Genomic DNA, 23,858 nt, shown 5'->3' with positions numbered 1-23,858 from the left:
TAAGATTAGATGAGTGTGATGTGGAAACTTGAAGCCTCCAGTGCACAAACACTGTTACCCCCAAGAACAGCGCCAGCCTGGGAAGCCAATTTGACATAGTGGCCAAACTGTGGAATTACAACTTCCAGGTCCAACAGGAGCACAAAAAGCACTTTTCCTGCACACAATTATGGGAAGAGAAGTGGTTGTAAAATGGTGGATACATTTTTTTGAGTGTCACAGTAGAGACTTCCACCGGCTGAAACTGCTAACTTCCTGTTTAGCCCTCCGGCTAACTTCGGTGAGGTTAAAATGATTAAATCGTGCAGCTTTTCTAGACTTTCTAGACAAAATGGATCAAATTCTGAAAATGAAACGAGTCATTTTGCTGTCCTTTTTGGGTCCAATAGAATCAGGTGATGTAATTACTTGGTTTGACCACTTTGTCAGTTTGGCTTTAAAGCCCAGTGCTGTTCCTGGGGGCTTAGGGTTAGGGTAACTTCTTTACAGCAGGAAGTGGCTTTTTTGGCTTCATGCACCACTGATCAGCTTTCATGCATCGCTGCATCCAGTTCTCTTTATACATCCATGATACACTGATAATGGACTTTACAGTGAAGGAGGAGACATCTTGTGTGAAGTGAAATGAAATCAAGTCAAGAAATCTGAAAACTTCTTCCTTCTCTGTTCCACCAAACTTTATTCAAAAATCATTAAATTCAGAAACACATCTAAACTCGTAAAAACAAAGTGAGTTTGGTAAATTATTGCTAACACACACACACTCTCACACACACACTTAGGTGAGGTAACAGTGGTATCAGCTTTAAAATTGGCCATTAATGAATATGTACACAGCTATTAAACACCATTATAAATTCAGACTGGAGCATTAATCTCTTCGAATAATATATCTTTATGTGTGTCACGTTCATCACTGTCCCCTCCCGGTGCTTTTAGGAACCTTTAATGATGACATCACTCTCTCCTGGTGGTGATCAGAGCACTGTGATGATGTCACGGTGCACCTCTGGTCATTTTAAGTGAGTTATGATGTCACAGTGCACTACTTGAAGTTTAAGAAGACTAAGATGAGGTCACGGTCCGCCACCGGAGCTTTTATGGCAGTTTAATAACGTCATAGGCCAAGGTTTTAAGTTTTCATTAAACCAACAATGTCGCGGTTAACTGATGATGTCACGGCTCACACTTGGAAGTTGTAGAGGACTCAATGATGTCACGGTCCAAAGCTTTACATTTTATGAGACTTAGAAAACTTTAACAGTGTCACGGTTAGCTGCTGGAAGTTTTACAGGAACGTCAGTGATGTCACAGTGTTATGCTTTAGGTTTCAAGTGTAAGTTTGATGATGTCACTCTGCCCTCCTGGTGGTCTTATGGGACTTTGACCCGGGTGGAGTCCCAGTAGACGGGCTGCGGCACGGAGACCTGAACATGACACGTGGGACAGGACTGTTTCCTCCACAGCCACTCCTCTATACACTGCAGAGACACAGAACCAACATCAGATACTTTCTTATCAACATTTTGAATTCATAAGAACCAAAATGGAGACCATAAAATGATGTTTATTTATTCTCTTGGGTCAACTGTAAAAGTCCTGATATGAACGAAGAGAAAATAGAAGCAGATTTTTCTGATAATTGAGGTTGTTAATTACACAGTGTAGATGTACATGCATATACAGAGGCCAGGAGTTGCCATGGTGAAAAAAATAACTAATTTGTCCACATGTATATATATATTTATATATATTTATATATATATATATATACCCCAGGCCACAAACAAACTAAAAACCCAAAACAAGCAAACAAAAAATAAAAAAAACAAACAAACAAAAAAAATATATTTCTTTTTTTGATATTGTATTTCTTAATTTGACAGACGCTGTTTGTCCAAAGCAGCATACAAATTAATTCATGATAGAAACACAAATGTAGATGTGGAAGCGGCAGTCTGGTTGTGCCTGTTGCTTCACAGGAAACTACATGTTGCCATAGCAACAGTAACTACTACTGCAAGTTCCCTTTTTACTCAAATAACATCATTCAGGCAGTTATTTCAACAACTGTGCATGATGAACCTTGTACAGAAATATGAATACAAATCAACATTCATATACATGACAGCTGTTTGTATTTACTCTTCACATCTCTTTGGAAATGTCCTTAAAACGTGTGAAACATATATATATATATATATATATAAACATACTTCTGTTGGGATTGAATGTGTGTGTGTGTGTGTGTGTGTTACCTCTTTGTGGAAGGTGTGTGTACACTGCAGCTCTCTGGTGCCGCCGGTTCCTTGACTCAAGTCGTTGTGACAGATCAGACACACACTGTCTGCATCGCTCTGCAACACACACACACACTTTATAGTCAAAAAGATCCTAAAACAAGAGTTCATGTTGTTTTCTGCTGCCTTCTGACCAGTGGTGGAAGTAACCACTGAAGTACAGTTTTGAGGTACTTGTACTTTACTTGAGTATTTCTGTTTGATGCTATTTCCACTCCAATGAAGTAAATTAAACGTTTTAATCAATGAGCTTTAAGGAGCTGGTTGGTGGGTTTGGTTATCGTTGGACAGAGCCAGGCTAGCTGTTTCCCCCTGTTCCCAGTCTTTATGCTAAGCTAAGCTAACAAGCAGCTAATTGTACCTTCATATTTAGCATAAAGACATGAGAGAGGAATCAATTGAATATCTAAATCTCTACAAGAATCTAAAAAAACAACAAACAAACAAATAACAAACATCACCCACCATCGACATGACGTTGCGTCTCCTGAAAAGGCCCCGCCTCTCAGGCGCCATGGCCTCAGGGATTGTGGGAATGAGTGAGCGTCTTCGCTCAGGGACAGGAGCAGCGACGGCCTCCTGTGGCGATGGCAGGAGGCGGCGGGAGGAGGAGGAGCGACGCAGCAGAACCCTCGCCGTCACCGGAGCCCGGGTTGACGAGTGGAGACGAGACAGCTGCATGGACGACAGAGTCGCCTGGACACAGAGAGAGTTTATCTGGTTAACAGGTTTAAAGGGGTCACCAACTCCACGAAATTGTGATTTAGTGATTACAATAATTAACACAAATTCAAGAGATCTCTGTAATATTTGTGAGAGCTTGCAGTTTTGGTAAATTACTGCAACTTTTCCACATGAAATGTCCAAATCAACAGACTGCTTGTGATATGGACCAATTGTGGCATTTCATGTGGTAACTTATGTTATTGCAGTGCAGTGAATTGAACTCAAGTACAGTATTTCTTCTTTATGTAACTTTGAGTTTATGGTTCTCATGTTCATAAAATAGATTGAAAAATTAGCACTGACTTTCTGTGATATGCAGGATGTCTTTTATCCAAGGAAATGATTACGTGATTCTTCGTTGATAGCAGTTTTTTAAGAATCACATTATTTTCTTTTGCTTTTTCCCAATTTCTGCGATTTTACTGCAAAAAGAGCACATAAAACATTTCAATTTTTGAGAAAAGCTGCTGCAAAATCAAACATTTTTGTCAGCAATAATCACAACAATCTGTGAAATCCTGGACGGAGTGAGTGGTCACCAACTCCAGTGCATCCAACTGTTCATCCACTGACAGTTAAGTAGATTTTAGATGTAACTCATTCTCTATTTTCATTTTATTCCTCCTCTAAGTTCTAGTTCTTCCTCTGATATTTGCTTGTGACTCGTCAGTAGAAGGCTCAATGTTTAATTTTTAAGAACAGAACAACTAACTGATCCTAAAATCCAATCAACACTGGCAAAAATAAACAAGACTATGAGTTCAAAAGCCTCATTAGTGGCCATGAGTCCATTTAACACCCAACTGGACCAAAGAGCTCTGAGCCAACTGAGCTGCCCTCCTTACATCTCAACGCTCTTAATGCATCTAAAAATGGAAATGGGGAGGCTCTGAGGAGAAGTTGAACCTTGCAAGAGTCCTGAGGACATAACTAGCTGATTAAATCAACTGATCAGACCAGTCTGGCTGCTCCAGAGTAGATCTGCTGCAGGGTCAGCACAGTCTAGGTGTAAGTGTACAGAAAGCTGACTCATACATCTGAAAACCAATTTGACATGAACGCATCATAAAGCCATTTTCATAATGAACTTCATCAAAATTTGGAGAACCAGTTTTGACAAGCAATTTGGGTTTTCTGATGATAAACATAAATGTCTCTGATGATGTTTGCAGAGAAAGTTTTTTTTTGGGTAACTGTAGGTCGCACAAGCCAACCAATCAGCAGCTATCACGTCTTGAGGCTGCTAGCTGCTCCAACTGACTCCCATTCAGAAAGCCTCAACTTCTCACCAAACCGTTACCATCGATTCCTTGCATCCCAGGGAGTCAAACTCCATCATTCAAAGTAATTAATTTAATTTATAGGATAAGATGCTATTTTGACATTTGATGTGACCAACTCTGCAATCATACAACTGTCCTTGACACTTCAGACTCAAGAGTCCTCCCGAGAAAAATGACAGAACAGGTCATAATGTTGGTCGCCCAAAAATGATGATGATGATGATGTCATTATGACCCATTTCCAACCCAAACCATGATCTTTCCCTAAATCTAACCAAGTGGTTTTTGTGCCTAAACCTAACCAGACCTTAACCACAGTGTTGTCACATCAGAAAACATTATTATTAATTAACAGTGATGTGTAACGGTTTGGAAAGTACAGACAAATGATGTTGTCCTACTGATCACTGCCGATAGGGGCGTCAGATTAGAAAACGGACCTGTGTCATTATGGAGTCACATGATCAAACCATGTATCTGGAGTTGCATTTGGAGGTCTTTTTGGGGAGCAGTGTTATAAATGTATAAAATATGATGGAGCAGAACCGTTATTATGATAGCTTTCTCCATTTTGGACTCTGTTCTTTTGAAGGCCCAGCAATGTTGTTGGGTTTGTATTTGGTTGACAGTGTGAACGCAACACGAAAGGTCTTTGTGGTTTGCAGCGATTCTCGTGAAAGTAATAGATTTCAGTCAGAAATGTTGTCCAGGTCCTTACATCTAGTCTCTGTTATGCCAGCTTTACACCAAAGGACTTTTCAAGCAATTTCACTGTTGCAGACAAATTTCCAAAGTCGGAATAAAATCATAAGAGTTTTGCGAGAGTTGTGGCGTGTTCCCATCATCTTGATCGTTTGGTGAAAGGTGGTCATAAAACCCAGTCTGAGCTGCCTTAAGTCAGTCTTTGTCTCATCTTGATGTTCCAATAAAATCAAACATGTTTGGCTCATGCAAATAGTGAAGTTCAGTGACGTGAACATTGTCAGCAACCAATAGGTGCACTCTCTCCAGCACTAAACAGGAACCAGCAAACCAGGTAGACAGTAAACATGGCAGGAGCTTCAGGGAGATGCAAGAATGTGAACAAGTCTCGGTTCTCTTGGACTGTGGAAAAAGAGAAGAAACTGGTGGAGTGAATAAAAGTGCCTCTTTGACGTGTCATCTGATTTGTACCATGATAAAGTGCAGAAGGAAAAACCACTGCATACACAAGAACAGCTGTGAAAAAAAACTGCTTGTGTTTCTGCTCCGTTATTCAACAGTTTTCTTCTTGTAATTTTCCACCACGAGCAGGATGGGAAATAATCTCAAAAGGAATCTAGTCGTAGTCTTGTAAATAGCGACCCTGCAAGATCCCCAATCTTTGCAAAATCTTATAGTCTGTGACCAAAAGCTCAGTGACTTATGACACACTGTCTTTAGATGTGAAAGGATGTCAGACTTTAGTCTTTTAATAGTCTTTTCAAAGTCTTCTAGTGTCTAGTAGGAAGATATTAGTTGCTATGTTGATTGTCTAATGGTTTGAAAACTTGCCAGTCTTAAGTAACCGTGCGAACAACTAACACCAAAGGCTCTTTCTGAGTTACCATAGTTACCATTTTCTGACTTCCAAAATCTAAGTCATACTTTGTGACTTGAAATTAACATTTTTATCAAAGCTTTTCAGTGTTTTTTTTAACACTCACTGGACTAACTCGCCAATCGTACGACTGTTTTGAGTTGTCGATGATGTGAACTCTCGCAAATGGTAAATGTGAATCTTTCTTCGGAACTTCTGTGGCGTTAGTTAACTATAACTACCATGTTTGTTGATTTTAGTCAAATAGGTCTATCAGCGGACTCACAGTATCTACATGACACACCTACTTGGTTAGGTTTAGGCATGAGCAGTGAGATGGTTAGGGTCAGGGGTCATGGGTGGAGGGTTGGGGGTTGGGGGTTGGGGGGGCGTGTCATGTAAGTCTGTAAGACTGCAGACCTTTCTCATTTTAATAGCTGCAGGTTTGTGTTTTCTCACCGGACACGGCAGTGACGCCCGGCGGTCCATCCTTATCCGAGCCGGCGGCTGTAAGCTGTTCCTGCTTCCAGTTCTCCTGCCATCTGCCTCCCCTTCCTCCTCCTCCTCTTCCTCCTCTTCTCCGATTGTCCTCTGCTGTTCTCCCCCTTTGTACTGTTGTATCCAGGTACTGAAGATCCGAGCAACTTCCTCCTCCTCATCATCCTCCTCCTCCTCCTCTTCCTCCTCTCCTTCCTCACTCTCATCTTCCTCCTCTGCTTTCAAAGGGTTCAGGACTTCTTCCTCTGAAAACACTTCAGCTTCCTCTCCATTTGGATCCATCACAAGAATATGAACTACAGCTAATTTAATAACAAACAAACTTTATGTTGAGTTACAGCTCTGCTAAATTATTAATATGGTTAAATTAAAAATTATAACGAAGCTAAATTACAACTCAGATGCTGGTAAGGTACAACCCCCGGTATATTATAGCCAGGCTAACGTTTGCAACCATGATGAATTATAACAAAACTAAATTACCGCCAAGCTAGGTTACATCAACGTTAATCACAGCTCAGCCAAATCATATCCACACAAATTAATAACCAGGTTTATCAATGTCTTTCTACACTGCAGCTACGTTAAGAGCAGTTTGGTTCAGTTAGCATTTGGCAGTTTGAGAGGAGGACAGCAGGGAGACGAGGAGGGACAGATGGATGGATGGATGAAGAAGCAATAGATGGATGGATTATCTGAGCAACAGATCCACAAATCCAGACATGACTGCCGACTTCTCTCTGCTCCAATCGGATCCATGCAAACAAATAATAAAGTCCAAAATAGCCTCCAGCTCCTCCACTTTCACTGCTTCTTTCCTCCTCTTCAGTGCTGCTTTGTCTGCCTGCTGTGTCTTTCTGCTCTCTGTGCTGCTCTCAGCCGAACGCTGTTAATCCATTTACTGAAACACAAGAGGAAGCAAGCAGCCAGAGGGAGGGAGATTACACCTGGCTTACTGTATCTGTGTCAAACCAGGTGAGAGGTGAGAATGAAGAGAAAGAAGAGAGTCAGTTCATCGTTTAAATAACAGTTTAGTTAGCTGATTAACGGCGTAACTGATCTTCTGTGTCTTGGCTTTAGTGTCACTTCTACTGGATGCTACGTTGTATTTTTAAACTGATTTTCTTGTGAGCTTTTACAGTACGTTGAATGCTACACATGTAGGAATGAATTTTATAAATCACCACTGAAACATTTCTATGATGTTTAAATGTATTTATTTTTTCACTGTAACTTTATCATTTTATCATTTATTTGTGACATTTTGTGTATCTATACACTGTAAATAATATGTAGTTCCTTTTATTTATGTTTTTTAATGCTTCAACTTGTAGTAGATGCTCATAATGTTTACAGTATTCTAGTTTTTACAAGTTATTTGTTAAAACCATGCATCTGTTGTTGTGTTGTTGTACAATTTCTCTTTGTGGGACCAATAAAGTTTATCGTATTTTGGAGTTTACTCTTCCACTCTTCAGGAAATGTGATTATTTCGGGAATATTGCTGTTTGACAAGAGAGATACATTCCTTATGAACAGCCAGATGCTTTTACTTTGAAAGTTTTTCATTCATTAATAGTCGATTAATCGATTACTTGATCAACAGAATGATATTATCATTTGACAATTGATTGATCGGTTACATCATTTTACAAGCAAAAAGAGTCAAACATTCCCTGATTCCAGCTTCTCGATTGTGATGATTTGCTGCGTTTCTTTGTGTTATCTGATATCTTGTAAACAAAACAAGTAATAGAGAAAATAATTGCCAGATTAATTGATGATAACAGTTAGTTGCAGCCCTGTTTACAATTTTAGACCATTTTTCTTTCTTTTTTTTGTAAGAGACACATAAAACAGCATTTTTTCTCTTTTTTGGACAGTGCCAGAACAATGGTACTGTTGGTTTTATCTCATGAATCTGATAAAAAATTAAATTAATAAATTAACAGCCCTCATCCTCAGTTTCTGACCTGATTCATTTATTTGTTTATTTTCTTCAACTATCATATGTCTGTTGACCTGATTTGGCTGTTTTTGTTCCAAATGTGCATTTTTGACATTAACAGTGACAAGTTTATTTTTACAGTGTAAAATATCTCACTACTTTAAGATACTGTAGGTCTTTTAAGGGTCAATTAAGGGATTATCAAAAATATTTATGTTTTGTGGCTCTATGAAGAAAAATGATCTGACATTTTATTGTTTTTTTTAAACTGTCAGATATTTATCCAGTGTTCAGGCTAATTGATGCTAAATACAGTTAATAAAGAAGATAAAAATAATAAAAAAATCACGTGAGCATTATTCATTTGCTGTCATGACTTTACAGTTTGCTGTAAGTGACCTGAGCTGCTGAGATAAAGAAACAAACAGCTTCTTTAAGAACACATAATGACCGTTAAGCCTCTTAACTGCCTCCTTAATAATAATCCAGCTTGTTTTTTTTTGAACAGCTTTATTGAAACAAGCATACAACATGTTTACAGCACCTTGTGTCCACAAACACGCCAAGATGACTAAAGGTTGTAATAAAAAAAAACAAAAAAGAAATAGTTAAATAAATATCTTGTAGAGCTTAGATGAGTTTTAACAGCTGTCTTGTTTGTACATTTAGTTACATTCAAGAAGACTTTTTCATCTTAACTCTTATTGTTATTTTCTTTATGTTGTGTGTTCTGTATTCAAATATTGTGAAATATTAAGTCATATATAATCATCACAGCGCGCAAAGTAAATAGAATAATAATAAGTAAATAAAGAAGGTAAGTCCCACATTAATGTAAAGTGTAGATATAATATGATTATGTACATTCATCATGTTACCTGCATGAATAAATAAACAGCACTCACGCGCATGCGCAACCGGACGTGTTTGATTTGTAGTTTTTTAACGTCCGGTGTAGCGGAGCAGCTGTTAGCTGTTAGCTCACACAGCTATCTCTATTTTAACACAGTGTTGAAGAAAAGTGAACAAGAAGCCTGCGACTGTATTAACATATTAGCACAATGGGTATGTGCTGACGGTGTTTATTATTCCATTTGATGTGTTTTAATCACGATTTGGCGCTAATTTGTCGGGATAATTAACTAGCGAACGTTAGCCAGCTAGCCTGAGCTGTGTAGTCGTCTGTTGGACCGGTGCTGTCCAAACTACATACAAAACATTAGCATTTTTAATTTATTTTGACTCATAGTGAATATAAATGCTTGAAGAACAAATCACAACAGCTGTTATGAGTTGGTTGTGTTTAAAATGTAATTCGGCTTATATACAATACACCAAGCGCCGATTATTTCAATAAAATTAAACTAAAATCGTCACAATTTTGATATAATTCATGTGCAGCTAAAGCCAGCTAGCCTCAGTTTGTCGGTTTCCTATAAGCTTCACATCGCTGTTATATTCAGGAATACTGCATTAATAATTATATGCATTCATTCATCAATACCCAGATGTTTAAATGATAATTGATCAGATGCATTGATGTGATAGCAGATTGAAGCTGTGGTCAGTTTCACATAATATCCTTCTGTTGGAGAATAAATTATATCCCGAATTAAATATCAGGGTGCAACGATTCAGAAAATATCTTTTATCCAGTTTTAGCAAGTTTTGATATCTCGAAAAAGCAACGAAACCGCAAACTGTGAGATTTTTAAATGGAGTTTGGCTCAGTTTGGAAGAAAAAACAGTTTTATTAATCTAAAAGTACTTTATTTATGCTAGTTTGTTAGATTAACCACTAATAATCACATTACCTGCATTAGTAAAGTCTGTACTGTAGATGCAGCAGTGACACCTGTGATTTTACCTGTTAAATCTACTGTCTGGAAAAAATATTAAACTAATAGTAGTATTACAGAAATGTGACTTTGGATATATTTGTTAATATTCTTACAAATATTCCTCTTTTTTATACAGTTTGATAGTGCCCCAGCTAACGATTATTTTGATTAATGTTGAATTGATCAGTTTGGACCATAAAATGTCAGAAACTGATTGATCAGTGTTTCTCAAAGCCCAACATGACATCCTTAAATGTCTTGTTTTGTCCACAACATAAAGATATTTAGTTTACTGTCAGAGAGAAAAAAGAAACCAGAAAATATTCACATTTAAGAAGCTGAAATCAGAGAGTTTTGACTTTTTTTTCTTAAAAAAATGAGTCAAAACGATTGATTGATTATTAAAATAGTTGGAAACTTATTTGATTGGTCTTTGCAGCTCTACAGAATCACGTTTAGACCCTCACAGCACATTAAACTGTAAACCAGATGATGAAGATGTTTCTGATTATGGTTCTGACTTGTCAGAGTAGAAGAAGCAGATATTAATGAGAACATTAACGTTTGGTTTGTTGTGTAAAGTTTCTCCGACAGTAAACTGTGACATCGAGGCAACAACGTGCAGAACCAGGAAACCTGAAACCCGAAGCAGCCAAACGGCGTTCAGACGTCATTCATGTTGTTATTTCTGTGCTTCACGTCCTCCTCCTCCTCTTCCTCCACAGCCGCCCCGCTCCCCCTCTCCTCCCTGCGGCTCCTCGTCCCTCCTCTCCGCCTGCTGACGGCGGCCATGTGGCAGGTGGCACGGCAGCGCAGCGTCAAGCATTATGGGATGCTGGAGGACTTTGTTATCCTGGTGACGGAGGCGGTCCCGCAGCTGCTGACGGACAGACAGAGGAGTCTGCTGCTGCTGGCGCTGAGGGTGAAGGTGGGTTTGATGGTCCAGTAGAAGCTCTGTGCTGTTAACGATGTCATTTCCACCTTATCAGCACTAATCTTTACAGTTTGACTCATTCTTAAGATGTTTTTGAGTTATTTTTCTTTATTGAAACAGTTCAAAATACAGAAAAATTACAACAATAACAGAACATAAAAGTGCAAGTTTACCTCTAAATAACAATAACTGAAAATATCCATAAATAATGATGGAAGCAACAGAGAGAAATAGAAAGTAAACCAGTGAAACACAACATAAAACAAAAACTAAATATTATTTCATAGTGCAACAAATTTTGCAAAGCAGAACCAAATTACGAGCATGGTACCGTTAAAAACACAGATAAAAAACAGTAATAAAAGTAATAAAGTAATAAAAAAGAGAGCTCTATATATATATATAAAAAAAACTGAATAAATAATTCCTGGACATTGCACAGGTGTGAAATATAAGGAATGTAAACATGAAAGGGAAGGGGGGAGTTGTTGCACATGATTGTTATATTGCGTTGACATAAATAAATAATATTGCACATTTATATGTGAACGTCGCTACTGACGCACCTAAAACCATCATTAATACGATCAGCTGACACGTCTTTAATTAGTGAAGCACTTTGAGTGTGAAAGGTGATAAATGAATGAAGTTGTTATTTATTGTTGCTTTGACGTCACTTTTACAAAACATAAATAATTATGTTTTATTTTATGCAGCTGTGTTAAAAACACATTTAAGTGAGTTTTTTTGTAAAATAAAGTGTTAATTCTCACAAAGTTTAGGTATCAAAACATAATATTTGTATCTTTTTTTGGTTGATTGATCTAATATTATTATTATTGCCGTGTTGATTTTTCCCTCCAGTAAAAACATCCCAGTGACATAAAAATCGAATCAAATATCATTAAAGAAAACAAACAGTAAAACTTTACTTTGTTTAAACATGTTTATTATAATAAAAGCATAATATGACACCTGTACTGTATTGTTGGTTCAGGTGACCCTCGGTGACTCCGTCCCGCCGCCCATCATCTTCCACCTGGACAAGATCCGCTTCGTCTCCGAGGCAACGGTGAGACAGGAAGACTCTAACTGAGTCCTAATTCACTAAAAAGGCTTGTTGGATGAAACCAAGTCACACATTTACAGATGACAGCTGACAAGTTTACCAGTTGAGTTGTTTGATTTCAACACAAGATGAACAACAGGTGAGAAAGTGTAGCGTTAGTGATCAATAGCCACCTGAAACGATCAATCAATTCTCAACAGACGATTCATTGATGAGATGTTGATGAAGAGTTGATGAAGATTGACTGAAGTTGATGAAGATTGACTGAATGAACCGTTAAACATGTGACCTGGATGCAGTGGATTCTGGGATACGTAGGACTGAATATATCAAACGATCAGATTTATTGATCACATTTATCTGAGCCTGTAGAATGAGACAGTCTGATATCTCTAATATTCCTGCGTGTGTGTTTTCTCTCAGCAGCCGGACGCTCAAGTCGATGAATGTTGTTCTGCTCTGTTGACTCTGACCGAAAACCTGACACAGAGTCCCGACACCAAATGGCGCCTCCTGCAGGTCAGTGCTGCAACGACATCATCACATGACGGTGACATGTTTATACAGTAAAGAAGTGACGGTGACATGTTTATACGGTAAAGAAGTGACGGTGACAGGTTTATACAGTAAAGAAGTGACGGTGACATGTTTATACGGTAAAGAAGTGACGGTGACATGTTTATACGGTAAAGAAGTGACGGTGACAGGTTTATACAGTAAAGAAGTGACGGTGACATGTTTATACAGTAAAGAAGTGACGGTGACATGTTTATACGGTAAAGAAGTGACGGTGACAGGTTTATACAGTAAAGAAGTGACAGTGAGAGGTTTATACGGTAAAGAAGTGACGGTGACAGGTTTATACGGTAAAGAAGTGACGGTGACAGGTTTATACAGTAAAGAAGTGACGGTGACATGTTTATACGGTAAAGAAGTGACAGTGACAGGTTTATACGGTAAAGAAGTGACGATGACAGGTTTACATGGTAAAGAAGTGACGGTGACATGTTTATACGGTAAAGAAGTGACGGTGACAGATTTATACGGTAAAGAAGTGACGGTGACATGTTTATACGGTAAAGAAGTGACGGTGACATGTTTATACGGTAAAGAAGTGACGGTGACATGTTAATACGGTAAAGAAGTGACGGTGACATGTTAATACGGTAAAGAAGTGACGGTGACAGGTTAATACGGTAAAGAAGTGACGGTGACATGTTTATACGGTAAAGAAGTGACGGTGACAGGTTTATACAGTAAAGAAGTGACGGTGACATGTTTATACGGTAAAGAAGTGACGGTGACAGGTTTATACGGTAAAGAAGTGACGGTGACATGTTTATACGGTAAAGAAGTGACGGTGACAGGTTTATACGGTAAAGAAGTGACGGTGACATGTTTATATGGTAAAGAAGTGACAGTGACATGTTTATACAGTAAAGAAGAGACGGTGACATGTTTATATGGTAAAAAAGTGACGGTGACAGGTTTATACGGTAAAGAAGTGACGGTGACAGGTTTATACGGTAAAGAAGTGACGGTGACAGGTTTATATGGTAAAGAAGTGACAGTGACATGTTTATACGGTAAAGAAGAGACGGTGACATGTTTATACAGTAAAGAAGTGACAGTGAGAGGTTTATACGGTAAAGAAGTGACAGTGACAGGTTTATACAGTAAAGAAGAGACGGTGACATGTTTATACAGTAAAGAAGTGACAGTGACAGGTTTATACGGTAAAGAAGTGACGGTGACAGGTTTATACGGTAAAGAAGTGACGGTGACATGTTTACACGGTAAAGAAGTGACGGTGACATGTTGATACGGTAAAGAAGTGACGGTGACATGTTGATACGGTAAAGAAGTGACGGTGACATGTTTACACGGTAAAGAAGTGACGGTGACATATTGATACGGTAAAGAAGTGACGGTGACATGTTGATACGGTAAAGAAGTGACGGTGACAGGTTTATATGGTAAAGAAGTGACAGTGACATGTTTATACAGTAAAGAAGAGACGGTGACATGTTTATATGGTAAAGAAGTGACAGTGACAGGTTTATACGGTAAAGAAGTGACGGTGACAGGTTTATATGGTAAAGAAGTGACAGTGACAGGTTTATACGGTAAAGAAGTGAAGGTGACAGGTTTATACGGTAAAGAAGTGACGGTGACATGTTTACACGGTAAAGAAGTGACGGTGACATGTTGATACGGTAAAGAAGTGACGGTGACATGTTGATACGGTAAAGAAGTGACGGTGACATGTTTACACGGTAAAGAAGTGACGGTGACAGGTTTATACGGTAAAGAAGTGACGGTGACAGGTTTATACGGTAAAGAAGTGACGGTGACAGGTTTATATGGTAAAGAAGTGACAGTGAGATGTTTATACGGTAAAGAAGAGACGGTGAGAGGTTTATACAGTAAAGAAGAGACGGTGACATGTTTATATGGTAAAGAAGTGACAGTGACATGTTTATACGGTAAAGAAGAGACGGTGACATGTTTATACATTAAAGAAGTGACAGTGAGAGGTTTATACAGTAAAGAAGAGACGGTGACATGTTTATATGGTAAAGAAGTGACAGTGACATGTTTATACGGTAAAGAAGAGACGGTGACACGTTTATACGGTAAAGAAGTGACGGTGACAGGTTTATACGGTAAAGAAGTGACGGTGACAGGTTTATACGGTAAAGAAGTGACAGTGACAGGTTTATACGGTAAAGAAGTGACGGTGACAGGTTTATACGGTAAAGAAGTGACGGTGACATGTTTACACGGTAAAGAAGTGACGGTGACATGTTGATACGGTAAAGAAGTGACGGTGACATGTTGATACGGTAAAGAAGTGACGGTGACATGTTTACACGGTAAAGAAGTGACGGTGACATGTTTACACGGTTAAGAAGTGACGGTGACATGTTTATACGGTAAAGAAGTGACGGTGACATATTTACACGGTAAAGAAGTGACGGTGACATGTTTACACGGTAAAGAAGTGACGGTGACATGTTTACGCAGTAAAGAAGGGACAGTAACATGTTTCCATAGTAACAGTCCTGTTCATGTTTCCTGTAACATGTTTCTCTCTTTCAGGAAGTGTTCAACCAGAGTTTTGACTCTGCTCTGCAGTCGCTCATATCTGACTTCCTGTCCAGGATAGAACAGCTGTTTCCTGTTCCCGACTTCAAACAGGTGATCACTTAATCCCTCCTACATGCACACACAGTCACCATGTGTACATTATGGGATGTAAGGTTTTAATACATGTCCACCTCATCAAAGGTTCAGTAAGGCTGCATTAAAGGAGGATGTTTAAATACAAAAACTCAGTGTTTCCCTGTTGAGCTGCGGTGGAAGTATAGTAACAAAAAGAGGGACTTTGGCACTAAAAAGACTGCAACGTTGAAAGATATCTGAATATAGAAATCTATGATGGATATCTGTCATTTGGGTAGAGAGAGAGAGAGAGAGAGAGAGGTGACTTCCCATTGTTCTCTGGTGTGTTACAGAATATTTAATCACAGAGCATCACTCAACTTTAGCGAATAGTCCTGAGTGACAGATCAAACATGGACGTAATAACAACGCTAATGTTCTCCTGTCCGATCAGTGAAGACGAGTTGGACACGTGTAACAAACAGCGTGTACACTGTAAAGAGACAAACATGAGTAACTTCCTCTGAGTCATCATGCGACTATTTTGGTACAAACATTCACCGTCGGTGTGGTCGATAACCTTCTGATCTTTACTCATCAAACAGAAAATCTACCTGCAGTTGGCGCTTGGCAGGTGTTTATTTCGGACTCTGGATGTAGTTTTAGGGTCCGACTGGTAACATTCTGTAACTTTTTGTCTCTCAGGCTGTTTCCTGGCTGGACGCTGCCCCCGGTGGTTTGGAGTGCTGTCTGCGGGAGGCGGACAGGAAGGATCTGAGGGAGCTACTGACCAATCAGAGCTGTCTACTGGGACGGGCAACAACCACAGGTACTAAATCAGCAGGGCTGCCCCCATAGAAGTCACACAGAGTTAAAGTTTACAGCTTCTTGTCTATAAATGATGTTTGGATTTTATAACTGAACTAAAACCAGGACGCACGCTCTTTATTTGTTTCCCTCAGTGGGTCATGACACCGAGAACATCCTCCTCTCTGCCTGGTCCCACCCCTTCTTCACTAACCTGATCAATGCCGACCCTCCTCCCAGCGACACAGACGTCCAATCAGATCCTCTCCCTGACGTGATGAGTCCCGTCCAGCCGGACGTAGAGCTGGTGAAGGAGGAGGTGGTGGTGATGACGGAGGATGAACAGGACGAGGAGGAGGAGGAGGAGGAGGAGGAGGAGGAGGAAGAGGAGGAGGAGGAGACTGTGATTGGTGAGATGATGTCACCGGTTGAGCAGGAGGCGTCCAATGAGAGTTCAGCAGCGTGCAGCGACGACAGTTCAGTCGTACCTGTGATCCTGGATGCGGATAGGTGAGACGCTCTTCTTCTTCTTCTTCTCTAGATATAAACTGTCATCATACTTCTTTATAATAATGACCTGTTTCCTGTCAGGGTGAAGGACTCACCTGGAACCTTAGCAGACCAATCCGAAAATGCAGGTAAACACACACACACACACACACACACACACACACACACACACACGCTCACACTCACACTAAAGCCGCAGGCAGACTGGATTAACATCACAGGGCAGGTGGAGAATGAAATATTATGTTCAGTAATTTAACTCATCAGTCAAAACTCAGTGAAATCTGAAACACGCAGACATGAAACTCATATTGATGTCGTTCAGTTTGACTTTCACTTCCTGAGGATTTCATCATCTATGATGTCATCACCAGTAAACCTCCAATAAATCCACTTAAAACCAGAGAAGGAAGAGGCTCCAGAACCTCCCTGAGAATCATCACATTTCTGTTCTTACTTCAGTATCACAGTGATCAGTGATAGTTGTCTGAACGTCATGTGACACTGCAGACAGGAAGCTGCAATCAGCTGATTCAGCCGTAATAAAGTCGTAATATTTTGAGTATAAAGTCATGATACGCTGGTTTATATGTTCTCTCTCTGTGCTTCGGCTTCCTCCCACAGACCAAAAACATGCAGGTTAGATTAACTGGTAAATTACCAGTAGGTGTGAATGGTTGTCAGTCTCTATATTATGTATTAACCATGTGATTGACTGGCATTCTCTTCAGGTCCAGAGTCAGCTGAGACCGGCTCCAGCTCTCATCCTCTAGAGGATAAGATGGATGGAAGTCGTAATATTTTGAGAGTAAATTTGACTGAATGTAAATAAATCTGGTGTAAAAACGTGTGAAAGAGACCAGCAGCTCCGAGACATTCAGACATCACATCAGATGAGCTTTAACAGGCTCTTCTCTTGGTTTTTTTTTGGCCGACATGTTGCTGTTAGCATCTTTCCATCCGCTCTGTATAACTCCCACCTCTCTTCACAGTTGACCAATCAGAGCAGCCCTCCTCTAAGGTCACAGCTAATGCTCTGTACAGCATATCCCACAATTCTCAGCGGGTGGCTCATAAGTGTCCTCAGTGTGGGAAGTGTTTCATCTACCGTTCTCAGGTCAGTACGCTCTCCTCTCTGTCAGCAGCAGCAGCATCCTGAAAAAACTTACTTGAAATGATTATTGGTTCACAGATTAAATGATCACATAAAATATTCGTCTTTGATATGAAGCTCTGCAACTATGAGTAGTGTTTATAACAGCAGCAGATTCTGATGAGGCTGCAGCTGTAATGTTTCAGTAACACTGAATGTTCCACATGAATATATAAACTCTGCAGCAGCTCCAAATGAATGCACATGTTTAGTTTGAGGTTTATTGACGACACTAATATGGTTTTAAAAATGCAACGATCAGACTTTGTTTGCTGGACTTATTTCCATCGTTGTCTTTGCTGTTTTCACCGTTCAGTCATTTCTCAAGATGCAGGAAGTCTGTTCTAAATGTCAGAGTTAAATATCATATCATACACACAAAGAAAACATCACTTTCATAATAAGTAAATAATAAAATGTTAAGTTGTGGAAGAGATTCTGGTCGTAAGACGTCATCTGAGGTATTTCTGATTAAGTATTTGAAATAAATTATTTTAATCACACTTATTTAAAAGGTAAAAATATCAAATCCTAATTGCAGCTGAATCTTATCATATTGTAGTGTTTATAACATCAAGATGCTTATCGAATTAGAGCTGCAACTGACGATTATTTTCTTGATTAATTACCGTCTCTTGGAGCCCACAGTGATGCCTTTTGATTTGCTCGTGTTGTCCGACCGACATTAACTGTTACATTCATCAAAGATAAACAGCTTATTCTCACATTTAAGAAGCTGGAACAGCAGGAAGCATCAGTCAGTGTGAGTGTGGAAGATTTAAAGATGTTGTGACGGTCAGCGGAGTGAGACGAGTCAGGTAGTGTCTTCAGAGAAATAACTGGTGGTACTACTACTACTACAGATATTAGAACTACTACTAGTTCTAGTATCTGGAGTAGAAATACTGTACATACTGTAGTTTTAGAAGCAGTTGTAGTAAATATGCTGTAGCTGAAGTAGAAGTAGAAATACTATATATACATGTAATTATTAGTCATTTCATTAATCATTTCAGAAGTAGAGACACAGTATAGTAGCAGTTAGAATTAGCAGTAGATATACAGTAGTAGTAGTAGATATGTAGTATTAGCTGTAGTAGTTGTAGTAGTAGTAGTAGATATGTAGTATTAGCTGCAGTAGTTGTAGTATTAGCTGTAGTAGTAGTAGTATTAGCTGTAGTAGTAGATATGTAGTATTAGCTGTAATAGTAGTAGTAGTATTAGCTGTAGTAGTAGATATGTAGTATTAGCTGTAATAGTAGTAGTAGTATTAGCTGTAGTAGTAGTAGTAGATATGTAGTATTAGCTGTAGTAGTAGTAGTATTAGCTGTAGTAGTAGTAGTATTAGCTGTAGTAGTAGTAGTAGATATGTAGTATTAGCTGTAGTAGTAGTAGTATTAGCTGTAGTAGTAATAGTATTAGCTGTAGTAGTAGTAGTAGATATGTAGTATTAGCTGTAGTAGTAGTAGTATTAGCTGTAGTAGTAGTAGTATTAGCTGTAATAGTAGTAGTAGTATTAGCTGTAGTAGTAGTAGTAGATATGTAGTATTAGCTGTAGTAGTAGTAGTATTAGCTGTAGTAGTAGTAGTATTAGCTGTAGTAGTAGTAGTAGATATGTAGTATTAGCTGTAATAGTAGTAGTAGTATTAGCTGTAGTAGTAGTAGTAGATATGTAGTATTAGCTGTAGTAGTAGTAGTATTAGCTGTGGTAGTAGTAGTATTAGCTGTAGTAGTAGTAGTAGTAGTAGATATGTAGTATTAGCTGTAATAGTAGTAGTAGTATTAGCTGTAATAGTAGTAGTAGATATGTAGTATTAGCTGTAGTAGTAGTAGTAGATATGTAGTATTAGCTGTAATAGTAGTAGTATTAGCCGTAGTAGTAGTAGTAGATATGTAGTATTAGCTGTAGTAGTAGTAGTATTAGCTGTAGTAGTAGTAGTATTAGCTGTAGTAGTAGTAGTAGTAGATATGTAGTATTAGCTGTAATAGTAGTAGTAGTATTAGCTGTAGTAGTAGTAGTAGATATGTAGTATTAGCTGTAGTAGTAGTAGTATTAGCTGTGGTAGTAGTAGTATTAGCTGTAGTAGTAGTAGTAGATATGTAGTATTAGCTGTAATAGTAGTAGTAGTATTAGCTGTAATAGTAGTAGTAGATATGTAGTATTAGCTGTAGTAGTAGTAGTAGATATGTAGTATTAGCTGTAGTAGTAGTAGTATTAGCTGTAGTAGTAGTAGTAGTAGTAGTAGTAGTATCACCATTAGTAAGGATTTATTAGGACCAACTGTCCAATCAGCTCATGAGTTTGACCGTCTACAGGTGATCCGTCACCTGCGCACCAATAAGTCGTGTGGTTCGGCCTTAACGACGACAGGAACTACGAACCCGCAGAGTCTACCTGGCGGTCGTGACGAGGAGCCCCGCCCCCCGGAGCCCCGCCTCCCGGAGCCCCGCCTCGTCAGGTCCTACTCCTGCTTCCAGTGTAACGCCGTCTTCAGGACCAAAGCCGAGCTGCTGTCGCACCAGCGCAGCCACCGGGCCCGGCCCGTGTACCAGTGTGGCCAGTGTGACAAGGAGTTCCACCACCTGTCCAGTCTGACCAATCACAAGCAGACCCACCTGGACAGAGGCGGGTTCACCTGCAGCAGGTGTGATAAGGTGTTTGAGTCGGCCAAGGAGAGAGACACCCACCGGCTGCAGCACCGGCTGCCTGACCTCACCTGCACCGTCTGCGACCAGACGTTCAGCTCTCAGACTCAGCTGCTCCGACACCTGCAGACGCACTCGGTGGAGGGCGCCGAGCCGTCGTACAACTGCCGCTTCTGTGACCAAACCTTCTCAGGTAAACCCACAGGTGCATCTCAGAGGATGAGCTGCACAGTTCAGTCTTCAGCTGGCAAAAAAAATCTCAACTCAAGGTCCACTTACTCGCTTGTTCTGGAGCTTTTCACTCAAAAATGTGTTTTTCTTGTTCCTTCATTTGGATGTTTACTGTGCAGGTTGATGTTTGTTCAGAGTTTGACACAGCATGACTTGTGACATCACAACTAGTTTGCAGCCAATCATGTTCCTATGAATCAAACATTACTAATGAATAACACATGACTAATGTTACTGTGATTTCGTGGCCACCAGTAGTTTAAGAACACGTCACCAGATGATAATAATAATAATAATAATAATAATGATAATAATAATAATGTATTTAATGAATCCAGCACCTTGATATTTGAAAACATTGTAAAAGCACTTTGGATAAAAGCATCAAAGCTCCAGAACAAGCTATAACTGGACTTTTTACTCTGAGTGTTTTTTTCTGATTATTTAACGGTGACGTTTGTCTCTGCAGGAGTGACTCAGCTTCGTATCCACCAGCGAACACACACTTTCCGTTCGTACCAGTGCGACCAGTGCAACAAGACGTACGGCTCTCTGACTGGCCTCCACTCGCACCGAGCGAGTCACTCGAGCGAGAGCCGCTTCCTGTGTCCGCAGTGCGGCAAACGCTTCAAGACCCGCGACGGCTTGGAGGGTCACCTGAGGACGCACACCGGGGAGCGCCCGTACCGCTGCCCCTACTGCCCCAAAGACTTCACCGCGCTCGCCGGCCTCAACGTGCACGTGCGGCGGCACACCGGGGAGCGGCCGTACGTGTGCACGGTGTGCGGGAAGGGCTGGCCGTCTGGAGGCGACCTGCAGAAACACATGAGGACGCACACGGGTGAACGACCGTACACCTGTCCAGAATGCGGCAAAGCCTTCTCCATTTCCTGTCACCTGACCGAACACCGGCGGATACACACCGGTAAGTTTTACAGCTGCAGCTTCTCCAGTGTGAAGAGTTGCTGCTGCGATTTGTTTTAAATGACAGTAAACTGAACGTCTTTGAGTTCTGGGCTGTTGGAAAACAAAACAATTAATTAATCGTGAAAGAAATTGTCGTTAATCAGTTATCAAAATTGTAGAGCTGCCAAATATTCTCTGGTTTCAGCTCCTAAAAGTTTTCTCATGTTTTTCAAAAGCTTTTAACATAATTTCAGGTCTGTTGTGGCATAAATATACATAAATATTCTCTGGTTTCAGCTTCTTATGGAAATTTTCTTTGTAAAAATTACTCAAAACGAATAATCAATTATCAAAGTAGTTTGTGATTAATTTAATATTTGGCAACTAATCGATAAATCGTTGCAGCTCTACATATGTCCAGATTTTGGCTGTTAAACTCAATGTAATGTTATTTTATCACAGGTGGATGCACACATTAGAGGAAACTCATTAAGTAATGCCAGCCAAGTACAATAACAGGACAGATTAATCAATAATCCACCTCTGATACTTCCTGGTTTCTGTATGTTCACATATTTCTCTGCCTGTGTTTTCCAGGAGAGAAGCCGTTCTCGTGTCCTGAATGTGGTAAATGTTTAAGGAGGAAGTTTGATCTGAATAAACACATGTTGTCTCACAACAACATCCGTCCGTACGCCTGTGTTTATTGTCCCAAGAGCTACACCCGCAAAACTCACCTCAACAGACACCTGCTGACACACCGGACTGCCGGCGGCGAAGTGGTCGTAGAAACAGGCGACGAGGCCTGACGTGTTTCCTCTCTCGTGTTAATAAACTGTTTGTTCTTGTTGGTTTGAAACTCTAAAAGGATCATAAAGGTATTTTTACATACATGTTTTGTGAAATTCAAATCTCATGTTCTGTTCTTTCTGATCATTTTCCAAATCATCCATCAGTTTTGTAATTTCTGTTCTGCACAGAGATGTTGTTTTGTCAGATGTGTGGTTTTTTTGGACTTGCTGTAGTTCGGTTGTGAAGAGGAACTGTTGACTCTGAAACTGTGGTTTTCTTCGGAAGTAGCACTGAAACGATTGACAATAATTTTGATAATCACTTAATTGTTTGAGTCATTTATCAAACAAAAAAAACACCAAACATTTCCAGCTTCTCCAATGTGAAGATTTGCTGTTTTATTTTCTTGTAAACTGAATATGTTTGAGTTTGGACTGTTGAAGACGTCACATGGACATTTTTTTTTACTGTTTTCAGGCATTTTATGGACTAAATGACTATTCAGTGAACCATAAAATCAATGATCGATAATGAGAACAGTACAACGTACACGCGAGAAGATTTTTCAGCGTTGTTGCTGAAAGTTAATCAGCATGATCTGGTCTCAGGAGTTGTGTGACTTCCACCAACAAACAAAAAAAAAGGTACATTTCCTACGTTTCTCTGTATATTATACCGACACTTTATGATTAACGTGAAGTTGTGTGTTGCTTCCTCAATCTCTCACGATAACTGTGGTCAGAAATAAGTGTTTGACTTGTATTATAATGTCTTTACTGAGCATCACATTCAGTTTGATAGATTTAAACCTCAGATATAAAGACAGACGAGGAAGCATTTAATGAATAAACATCTGCTGACTGATCTGTGGACACTTTCTGTCTCCAGGTGAGCTAATGTTGCGTTTAAGTCGTAAGTTGGTTCATATAACACTAAATCCTTTTATTATGTTGAACCACAGACTTTGGATGGTGTGAGGCGACCAAATTTGTGTCAAGCACCAAATCGGAAGCTCAGAAAAATCTGTTTAAAAGTCATAATTATGACTTGAATCTTGGTGAAAAAGCTGTTTACAGGTCGTGAAACTGGTATCACGGTAACTCTAATACGACATGAGTTATGCAAAAGTCATAAGTTAGATTGGTTGATTCCACCCCTCACATCGACGCTCCGCCCCTCTTGAGCCTTCAAGGAGCAGGATTTTTTTTTGATGATGTCATTGATGTGGTTCACTGAGGTCATGAGGAGCTGGACGGGTTCATGATTCTCACAAACAAGTGTAAAAATATAAAAAAAAGAACTGTTATTTTCTTGTATTTGATTGTGAGCACTATTCATTTTAACCTGGTAAACTGATTATTACCAGAAGGTAACAGTGAAAACTGAGCATTATGGGACATCAGTGTTTGTGTTGCCATGGAGATTTTCTATCCATATACTGTGCTTTGTTTGTATAAAAGCTGCTATGTCAAATGTTCTGATGTGACTCTT

At 39.6% G+C, this 23,858-nt stretch overlaps 2 protein-coding genes across 3 annotated transcripts; one reads left to right on the top strand and one right to left on the bottom strand.

Annotated features, from left to right (window-relative positions):
* Positions 1 to 659: 659 nt before the first annotated feature.
* si:ch211-207l14.1 (neurofilament medium polypeptide) lies at positions 660 to 7,425 on the bottom strand. The gene is made up of 4 exons (XM_067583842.1): positions 6,327 to 7,425; positions 2,766 to 2,996; positions 2,259 to 2,357; positions 660 to 1,481 (listed from the first exon to the last, which is right to left on the bottom strand). The coding sequence occupies exons 1-4, from the start codon at positions 6,645 to 6,647 to the stop codon at positions 1,374 to 1,376; spliced, it is 759 nt and encodes a 252-aa protein (XP_067439943.1). The 5' UTR covers positions 6,648 to 7,425; the 3' UTR covers positions 660 to 1,373.
* A 1,809-nt stretch (positions 7,426 to 9,234) lies between these two features.
* On the top strand, positions 9,235 to 23,845 carry LOC137177475 (zinc finger protein 271-like). Of its 2 annotated transcripts, none has more exons than XM_067583824.1 (12): positions 9,235 to 9,378; positions 10,880 to 11,082; positions 12,086 to 12,160; positions 12,584 to 12,676; positions 15,260 to 15,358; positions 16,028 to 16,151; positions 16,285 to 16,639; positions 16,721 to 16,767; positions 17,632 to 17,756; positions 20,109 to 20,631; positions 21,139 to 21,594; positions 22,173 to 23,845. In XM_067583824.1, exons 1-12 carry the CDS (start codon positions 9,375 to 9,377, stop codon positions 22,382 to 22,384), a joined length of 2,316 nt encoding a protein of 771 aa, XP_067439925.1. In that variant the 5' UTR covers positions 9,235 to 9,374; the 3' UTR covers positions 22,385 to 23,845. The 2 variants fall into 2 exon arrangements, with proteins under 2 accessions (XP_067439925.1, XP_067439924.1); XM_067583823.1 differs by having other exon boundaries at positions 12,581 to 12,676.
* The last annotated feature ends 13 nt before the right edge of the window (positions 23,846 to 23,858 follow it).

This window comes from Thunnus thynnus, chromosome 24, assembly GCF_963924715.1.
Source record: "Thunnus thynnus chromosome 24, fThuThy2.1, whole genome shotgun sequence".
Taxonomy (NCBI): domain Eukaryota; kingdom Metazoa; phylum Chordata; class Actinopteri; order Scombriformes; family Scombridae; genus Thunnus; species Thunnus thynnus.
The sequence above is the reverse complement of the archived record's forward strand: the minus strand, read 5'-3'. Positions and strand labels throughout refer to the sequence as shown.